This window comes from Chanos chanos, chromosome 7, assembly GCF_902362185.1.
Source record: "Chanos chanos chromosome 7, fChaCha1.1, whole genome shotgun sequence".
Classification (NCBI taxonomy): Eukaryota; Metazoa; Chordata; class Actinopteri; order Gonorynchiformes; family Chanidae; genus Chanos; species Chanos chanos.
The window spans coordinates 48,726,305-48,736,304 of NC_044501.1; the positions used below are offsets into that span (position 1 = coordinate 48,726,305).

A 10,000-nucleotide genomic window follows, 5' to 3' on the forward strand; every position below is an offset into this window, starting at 1 on the left:
TGTTCCTGTGGGTCCTCTGAGAGGTCCATGATCGTGTGAGGTCCATGATCGTGTGTTTCCACTTCCAGACGGAGTTTTTTTTGATGAAGTCTGTCGTCTTTGTGTGTTCTGGGTATCCATGCTGTCTGTTCAGGTCCAGGGAACGGCTGCCCAGGGCTGTGATCACTCCTGGGATGACCTGGGCCTTCACATTTCAGATCTGTTCCACTTCACGTCACAGGTCCTGGGATTTGCTGATTTTCTCCTGCCCCCTGACTGAGACATTCATGTCATCTGAAATTGCGATGTGGGTCATCATTGCTCCTCTGGTATCCATGGCGATCACTGCGATGTCCGACTGGGATCTTCCTGTTCTGATTTCCATGTCCCACGGATTTTTACCCTGTCATCCTCTGTCACGGGTTCAGGTTTATGCAGCCATGACCTTCAGTGCACCGGGGTGTGGTAGTGCTCACAGATGGTCCTGAGCATCAGTGCTGTGACGTTGTAGAAGGAGGTTCTTCCCCTGCACATGCTCAGTGATGCTGTCTGCTGTTATTCGAGAGAGCAGCTTCCATATTGTTGGTAGGCACGTGACTGGCTAGGAGTTCCTGGGGGTCGGGCCTTTCTCTTTATCCTTCCGGAGCAGGCAGGTCTTTCCCTGTGGGAGCCAAGCTAGCATTTTATCTTGATGTTGGAGAAGCTCTTGGAAGTGGTTGGCCAGTGTTTCCTGTGCTGATGCCGGCTGTCTTGCCCAGCGGGCCTGTATTTGCTCTGATCCTGATGCGCTCCAGTGTGCCATCCTGCTGATTCTTCTTCCAGTGTGAGCTGCTGTTACTGACACTTCCTCTTGTTCTAGTCGACGTTCCTACGTCTTCGTCAGGTCTTGGATCCAGGGAGCTTGTGTACTGCTCCTCGACTTCTTATCCCAACTATCGTTCTAACTACTCAGCCACATCATCATCATCATCATCATTATTATTTATTATTATTATTATTATTATTATTATTATTATTGTTATTATTATTATTTTATTTTATTATTACTATTTTTTTGTGATGTCAGTTGATGGTTCTTGTTTCATTGAGTCGTGTTGTATTAAGTTATTGGGGAACGCCCTGGGAATCTGTTTTCATAAGACCTTTAGTATTTGGTTAATATTTCTGCTTTGATATGCTTATTCCTTCCTCTCAAGGTCTCCCACTGTGAATGAGAGTATCTGTGTGTATGCAAGCATATATCTGTGTGTATTGTTCGATAAACCTGATGTTCATGCTACGACAGCTGGAAAAGCGTCTTTCATAGTCTGTGTCTTAGCAAGCACTGAAAGACCACCAAAACTGTGTTTTTTTTTTCTTCTCAGAATTAAAACGTTTCTGTTAAAGACCAGAGCAGGAAACGCACATATCTTTGTGAAATGAGATGTTTCTGCACCATTAGGCTGAGTGCCTGGCAGAGAGCTGTGCTTTGTGATTTTGAGGCCTTACAGAGGCAGTGGTTCATGGGCAAACACTACACTAGTCTCATTAGAAACTAAACAGATTCAGCTCCAGACAAAGGAGCTTTTTAATGAAATCTGTCCATGGAGTGAGCAAGGTGCTCTTCACCAGAGCGCTTCAGAGAACAGCCATGTTTTTCAGCAGCTTTTGTGTCCCAATTTCAACAAACACAACGAGAGAGACAGAGAGATGTGAAAAGAAAAGAATCCATGTTGATAATAACAGGAAATGAAACAGACTGTAAGGAAGAAATGTTGATGGCTTGGAGTCACAGATTGTAAAAAAAAAACAAATACAGAGCGAAGATGTGTGAATTCCGAAAGCCGACATATATCAGGAGAAATGCCCTTGAAAGGGTTTATAGTGTAGCTTTGTACGGGGTGTTTGGGGGGGGGGGTGGATGAGTCTCTGATTGTCCAAATCCCCTCAGCACTCTCATTGGTCCCCTTAAGGTCCAATTAAAACACCTTTTATCTTTTTGCTTGTGTATATTTCCTTGTGGTTTTTAAAGGTAGATATTTTGAAGCTGTCTATATGACAACCCTTAACACGGCTGTCTATATGACGACCCCTAACACGGCTGTCCTTATGACGACCCTGAACACAGCTGTCGATATGACAACCCTTAACTTGGCTGTCTATATGATGACCCCTAACATGGCTGTCTATATGATGACCCCTAACATGTCTGTCCATATGACAACCCTTAACACAGCTGTCCATATGACAACCCTGAACACAGTTGTCTATATGACAACTCCTAACACGGCTGTCCTTATGACGAGCCCTAACATGGCTGTCCTTATGACGACCCCTAACAGGGCTGTCCTTATGACGAGCCCTAACATGGCTGTCCTTATGACGAGCCCTAACAGGGCTGTCCTTATGACGAGCCCTAACAGGGCTGTCCTTATGACGAGCCCTAACGTGGCTGTCCTTATGACGAGCCCTAACGTGGCTGTCTATATGATGACCCCTAACAGGGCTGTCCTTATGACGAGCCCTAACGTGGCTGTCCTTATGACGAGACCTAACGTGGCTGTCTATATGATGACCCCTAACAGGGCTGTCCTTATGACGAGCCCTAACGTGGCTGTCCTTATGACGAGCCCTAACAGGGCTGGTGCAGAGACCAAGTTAACAAGGTGAAGAGTCTCAACAGAGTGAAGGATCCAATGGCCGGCCTCAGTTTAGCTCTGTCTGACTGTTGTCTTTCGTTACTGTTTTCAGGACGAGGAGAGCTACAGTGTGATTATTCATAAGAGAATCAAGGGTGGGCATGCCTCTGCTGATGTGCGCTGTGCGACCTGGCCTCTGAGAAAGTGTTATGTGGTTTTTGTTTGGGTTGGTGTGGGATATGAAATTTCCTCTGAGGATTAGGTTGTCACAGTGGTCTGTGCAGTCAGCTGGTCTTCCATCTTTGAGTCAGTTGTTAAGCTCAGGATGCGGCTATTTTTGTGTATGTAAAAGATGATGTTAACAGCCTTCCTTGATATTCTGTGTGTGTGGTATGTGTGTGCGTGTGTGTGTGTGTGTAATGTGTGTTTGTGTGTGTGTGTGTGTGTTGAAACAGATGAAGGCAGGGGAGCCAGCAGCCATCATAGCTCGTGAGTTGTCGGAACAGACAAAAGGTCCCATCCAGGCCGGTGATGTGGGCTACACGGTGCGAGCCATGGGTCGACTGGTGGACCTGCTGGACGTGCAGCTGAGGAATTTGACTCCTGGGGGGAAGGACAGCGCAGCACGCAGCTTGAATAAGGTACGCCTCCTCTCCCCAGCACTACGCTAACCACACTAATGCTCTTTTAATTACTCTTCTGTGAGTCGTCCATTCTCCGTGCCAAAGCTGTAACCCAACTATCAATTAGAACAGCCACCTGCTATGTTAGACAAGCCAGACTCAGCACTTTTGGCAGACTGAAGTCAGGCAGTTAGAGAAGGCCTGTTTCTGTACTCCTGAATAGTGTACAGGAGTCATAAGTGGACACAGATTAGGAGAAACAGATTGAAAAGGTTGAAAATCATCTGTGTTGTTCAGCTGAAGAATATCCAAACCGCAATATCGAACATGCCTGTAGCACAAGCACACTATCTGAGGAGATTCTGTGGCACATGCCCACTGTGGTCACACTGAGAGAGGAGCAGTGAGCGTTATTTTAATGAGCAAGAGAGGAGCAGTGAGAGAGGAGCAGTGCGAGAGGAGCAGTGAGAGAGGAACAGTCAGTGTTGTTTTAATGAGCGAGAGAGGAGCAGTTGGTTTTGTTTTAAAGAGTGAGAGAGGAACAGTGAGAGAGGAGCAGTGAGTGTTGTTTTAATGAGTGGGAGAGGAGCCGTGAGTGTTGTTTTAATGAGTGGGAGAGGAGCCGTGAGTGTTGTTTTAATGAGTGGGAGAGGAGCAGTGAGTGGTGTTTTAATGAGCGAGAGAGGAACAGTGAGAGAGGAGCAGTGAGAGAGGAGCAGTGAGTGTTGTTTTAATGAGTGGGAGAGGAGCAGTGAGTGTTGTTTTAATGAGCGAGAGAGGAACAGCGAGAGAGGAGCAGTGAGTGTTGTTTTAATGAGTGGGAGAGGAGCCGTGAGTGTTGTTTTAATGAGTGAGAGAAGAGCAGTGAGAGAGGAACAGTGGGTGTTGTTTTAATGAGTGGGAGAGGAGCAGTGAGAGAGGAGCAGTGAGTGTTGTTTCAATGAGTGGGAGAGGAGCAGTGAGAGAGGAACAGTGAGAGAGGAGCAGTGAGTGTTGTTTTAATGAGTGGGAGAGGAACAGTGAGTGTTGTTTTAATGAGTGGGAGAGGAACAGTGAGAGAGGAGCAGTGAGTGTTGTTTCAATGAGTGGGAGAGGAGCAGTGAGTGTTGTTTTAATGAGTGAGAGAGGAGCAGTGAGAGAGGAACAGTGAGTGTTGTTTTAATGAGTGGGAGAGGAACAGTGAGAGAGGAGCAGTGAGTGTTGTTTCAATGAGTGGGAGAGGAGCAGTGAGAGAGGAACAGTGAGTGTTGTTTTAATGAGTGAGAGAGGAATAGTGAGAGAGGAGCAGTTAGTATTGTTTTAATGACTGAGAGAGGAGCAGTGAGAGAGGAGCAGTGAGTGTTGTTTTAATGAGTGAGAGAGGAACAGTGAGAGAGGAACAGTGAGTGTTGTTTTAATGAGTGAGAGAGGAGCAGTGAGAGAGGAACAGTGAGTGTTGTTTTAATGAGTGAGAGAGGAGCAGTGAGAGAGGAACAGTGAGAGAGGAGAAGTTAGTGTTGTTTTAATGAGTGAGAGAGGAACAGTGAGAGAGGAACAGTGAGTGTTGTTTTAATGAGTGAGAGAGGAACAGTGAGTGTTGTTTTAATGAGTGAGAGAGGAGCAGTGAGAGTGGAACAGTGAGTGTTGTTGTAATGAGTGAGAGAGGAGCAGTGAGAGAGGAACAGTGAGTGTTGTTTTAATGAGTGAAAGAGGAGCAGTGAGAGAGGAACAGTGAGAGAGGAGCAGTGAGTGTTATTTTAATGAGTGGGAGAGGAGCCGTGAGTGTTGTTTTAATGAGTGGGAGAGGAGCAGTGAGAGAGGAGCAGTGAGTGTTGTTTTAATGAGTGGGAGAGGAGCAGTGAGTGTTGTTTTAATGAGTGAGAGAAGAGCAGTGAGAGAGGAGCAATGAGTGTTGATTTAATGAGTGAGAGAAGAACAGTGAGAGGAACAGTGAGAGAGGAGCAGTGAGTGTTGTTTTAATGAGTGGGAGAGGAGCAGTGAGTGTTGTTTTAATGAGTGAGAGAGGAGAAGTGAGAGAGGAACAGTGAGAGAGGAGCAGTGAGTGTTGTTTTAATGAGTGAGAGAAGAACAGTGAGAGGAACAGTGAGAGAGGAGCAGTGAGTGTTATTTTAATGAGTGAGAGAGGAGCAGTGAGTGTTGTTTTAATGAGTGGGAGAGGAGCAGTGAGTGTTGTTTTAATGAGTGGGAGAGGAACAGTGAGTGTTGTTTTAATGAGTGGGAGAGGAGCAGTGAGCGTTGTTTTAATGAGTGGGAGAGGGGCAGTGAGAGAGGAGCAGTGAGTGTTGTTTTAATGAGTGGGAGAGGAGCAGTGAGTGTTATTTTAATGAGTGAAAGAGGAGCAGTGAGAGAGGAGCAGTGAGTGTTGTTTTAATGAATGAGAGAGGAGCAGTGAGAGAGGAGCAGTCACAGAAGTGAGTTTCAGTGATGGCTGGCTCACCTCAATCTCCCACCTGTCATTTACACACACATGGTGCAGATGGGTGTAGAGAAGAGCATGTCAGTCTGTGCTGTAGTGTTTTAACATTTCCTCAGTTGAAACCTGAGAGACACAAAATACCAAAAGATTTTATGGCCAGGTCACACGGGGGTCAAATATGTTCGCAGTTCGTTTTGGTCACACGTGTTTGGGCTTCGTTCTGATAACAGTCTAGCTTCACTTACATCAGATTGGTGCATCATTTGAAAATACACAATTATTTATTCTAAGCTGTAGCGTGAAGCTGTCGAACATGTCAAGATATAAAACACACTCTGGCAATGGAGGGAATAGACGTCACTGAGTCTCAGAATGACAGCTGGTACAATTTCAAAGCGTCATAATGGAAACGCAGCACCTGCTTCTAAAATGACAGTTGCAAACTTCATTTGAGTCTCTCTTTTGCCAGATGGCCCCACTGTCACACAATATCTCCCAAATCGCAAACACATACTGTTCTCCACACAGTGTCTCCCCTGCCCACCTCATAGAAACTCAGTATGACGTCCTTTTGATACAGTCTAAGACGTGACAGAGAAGGTGCTTTACACAACCTAATTACATTCAACAGTTTCTCCCCAAATGACCCACAGAAATATAGGCAAAACAATGAGCAACTCTCACAAAATTGGTTTTCATTTAGTTCAGTGAGAGATAGTAGCAGTGATACATCTGTAACAGGAACATGATATGTCTGTAACAGGGCAGTGATATGTCTGTAACAGGGCAGCGATATGTCTGTAACAGGGCAGTGATATGTCTGTAACAGGAACATGATATGTCTGTAACAGGGCAGTGATATGTCTGTAACAGGAACATGATATGTCTGTAACAGGGCAGTGATATGTCTGTAACAGGGCAGTGATATATATGTAACAGGGTAGTGATATTTCTGTAACAGGGCAGTGATATGTATGTAACAGGGTAGTGATATGTCTGTAACAGGATAGTGATATATATGTAACAGGGTAGTGGTATGTCTGTAACAGGGCAGTGATATGTATGTAACAGGGTAGTGATATGTCTGTAACAGGACAGTAATGTGTATCGGCAGTGATGTCTGTAACAGGGCAGTGATAAATATTTAACAGGGCAATGATATATATGGGCAGTGATGTCTGTAACAGGGCAGTGACATATATTTAACAGGGTAGTGATATGTCTGTAACAGGGCAGTGATATGTATGTAACAGGGCAGTGATATGTATGTAACAGGGCAGTGATATATATTTAACAGGGCAATGATATATATGGACAGTGATATGTCTGTAACAGGGCAATGATTTATATGGGCAGTGATATGTCTGTAACAGGGCAGTGATATATATGGGCAGTGATATGTCTGTAACAGGGCAGTGATGTGTATGTAACAGGGTAGTGATGTGTATGTAACAGGGCAGTGATATGTCTGTAACAGGGCAGTGATATGTCGGTAACAGGGCAGTGATATGTCTGTAATATCTGTGGGTCCTTATGGGGCAGTGAAGAACTTGAACAGTTGACATCAGCTGTGAATCCCTCACATCTGTCTCTCATGGCTGAACAAATATTAGACTCACTGAAAGACCAGCTGTGTTTGTTGTTTTGTTGTCTCTCAGACTGTTCCTAACACACTGGGTTGTACCTTATCTTCAGGGAAGGTAGAGATTAAAGTATGAGAGTTTGGGATCCAGTAAGTCTACAGTTAACATGCAGTTCATATCTTGACTCGCTGGAGTACTTTCAGCTTCAGATTCAGAATGTTTATGCAGAATGTGACAGGAAGATGCATTTTAGCTCAGGGAATTAGAGGTGATCAGGAGCTATGAGAGTTACTAGTGGAGAGACAGAGCTGGCATACAAAAAGAAAACAGAGGAGGGGAAAAAGAAAGGTTTTGACGGTACAACAGTTGGCGTAAATATGTCTTAGATTCCAGAGAAAGGACAGAAGTAAAGGAGGAGAATGTGAAAATCTGCTCTCTCTCTCTCTCTCTCTCTCTCTCTCTCTCTCTCCCCTTTCTCTTTATCTCCCTCAGTCCCTCACGAGGTCATACTCTTTTTTTCCCCCTCTCGTTCTCTCTGTAATCCCTCTCGTCTGGCACTGAACACCAGCGTTCCTTTTTGTACCTGGGAGTTCACTCTCTCAGCGTGGCAGTCTGCTAAGAGCTAACAGAATTAAAGATCTCTTTGATAGTGAACCCAGCAGGCTTTGCTGGCAGACAATGGAGGGATTGAGATCGCAAACGCTGAGATCTCTGCCACTTCCACATCAAAGGCGCTCAGGAGGCATGGAGGAGCGGGAGCCCGTCTGAGAGGGGAGGCTGCGATGGCAGTGAAGGAGCGTCTGTGATAAAATGGCCGCCATTGCCCAAGCCAACCGAAGGGTGTTTGAAGGCTGGAGACTCAGCTACAACCTCCTCTGTTTATTTTTAGCTCTCCTGACAGCAGCTCCTTCCGCTGGGTTAAATAATGCAGACGAATGACTCCTTGGGCTTGAGAAAACTCAGTGTGTGTTCAGACAGTGCCCTCAGAGCAAGCAGGTTCATTCATTACTCCTATGCACAGATACGTCTGTCTGCAGCCCACTCTCTCGGTTATAGACTGAGGCAGGTTAAACAGACACCTTATCACACCATACCTCTCTCATTCACTCTCTCATTCTCTCTCTCATTCTCTCTCTCATTCACTCTCTCATTCACCCTCTCATTCACCCTCTCATTCTCTCTCTCATTCACTCTCTCATTCTCTCTCTCATTCACTCTCTCATTCTCTCTCTCATTCTCTCTCTCATTCACTCTCTCATTCTCTCTCTCATTCACTCTCTCATTCTCTCTCTCATTCTCTCTCTCATTCACCCTCTCATTCACTCTCTCATTCTCTCTCTCATTCTCTCTCTCATTCTCTCTCTCATTCACTCTCTCATTCTCTCTCTCATTCACTCTCTCATTCTCTCTCTCATTCACTCTCTCATTCACTCTCTCATTCACCCTCTCATTCTCTCTCTCATTCACTCTCTCATTCTCTCTCTCATTCTCTCTCTCATTCACTCTCTCATTCTCTCTCTCATTCACTCTCTCATTCTCTCTCTCATTCACTCTCTCAGTCTCTCTCTCATTCTCTCTCTCATTCTCTCTCTCATTCACTCTCTCATTCTCTCTCTCATTCACTCTCTCATTCTCTCTCTCATTCACTCTCTCATTCACTCTCTCATTCTCTCTCTCATTCACTCTCTCATTCTCTCTCTCATTCACTCTCTCTCTCTTGCTCCCTCCCTTCCTCCTCTGTCCTCTTTTCCTGGTTTGTTAGAGAACAAACACTAACCTTGAAACAGATGAGACCTCCTCCCTCAGTCCCCAGCAGAGCGGTGGCAGAGCCAGGGAGGGAGCTGTTTTCGACTAATTAAGATGTGATGTTTTTACATTTCCCTCAGAGAAAGAATAATTAATGTACATGCAGTTTTGATACACTTTCTGTAAAATACGAGGTAATTAATTAGCTGATGTCTAAGGTAATGTGGTGCTGCTCCTGTGTGAACCACCTTTGTCTCAAATGAAGTTGTTTGGGATTTTGCAGCTGCAGAAAAGGGAGCGCTCCTGCCGGTTCTACGTCCAGGTATTTCTGTCTCTTCTCTTTAAAGCCTCTGTTTGCCTCTACCATTTCCTCACCATTAGCATTTTCTTATCAGCCCTTCTGAAGAGTGTTACATTTCTCATTCATTCAGAGGACGTGCCTGTTTACAGCTGTGTTCATGTGAAGCCTTGGCCAAATTAAAGCCTTGAACTGTAGTCTCACCGGAAAGTTCAAAACAAAACAACTTTCCAAAAAATCTAAATATGGAGATTTCTATGCCTGTAATGTCATAAACAGCTGACAGGCTGAAAATAGGAGAGTTTTAATAATGCTTTTATCATGATGCATGTATTTGCTCAATTGGAGAAAGCAAAACGCTACTTTGGTAAAAGCTTCACTGTTCCAGCAGGAATGGCCAGTCGCAGTCTTCCTAAAGTTTGTGTGATGTATGCAGCGCTTCCCAGCATGCTGTGCATGTACTGTCCGCTCCATGTGCTGATGGTGTTTTCATTTTGTGGCATCATCATTTTGGCGGCATCAAGTGCCAAATATTTGCCATGTGGTTTTTGTGTGTACATAACAAACTGATTAGGGTGTCTCTTAGTCATCGGGTCATGAACGTGACACATTTCAACAGCAGGTCCCAAATTTAACTCGAGTGAGCTGAGTGGACGACTGTGAAAGTTACTATAAAAACACAGTGGTGGCTTGTGTAAATGTGTATAAATTTAACCCCCAAAACATAATAAATTCAT

General features: G+C 44.9%; 1 protein-coding gene across 1 annotated transcript in view; it reads left to right on the plus strand.

Annotated features, from left to right (window-relative positions):
* Positions 1 to 10,000, plus strand: part of LOC115816510 (adhesion G protein-coupled receptor L3) — a 160,955-nt gene that overhangs the window by 92,457 nt on the left and 58,498 nt on the right. Inside the window, exons 8-9 of the mRNA XM_030779464.1 lie at positions 3,053 to 3,238; positions 9,249 to 9,287. Of these exons, the coding sequence (XP_030635324.1) occupies positions 3,053 to 3,238; positions 9,249 to 9,287 (225 nt within the window). The remainder of the gene's footprint in view (positions 1 to 3,052; positions 3,239 to 9,248; positions 9,288 to 10,000) is intronic.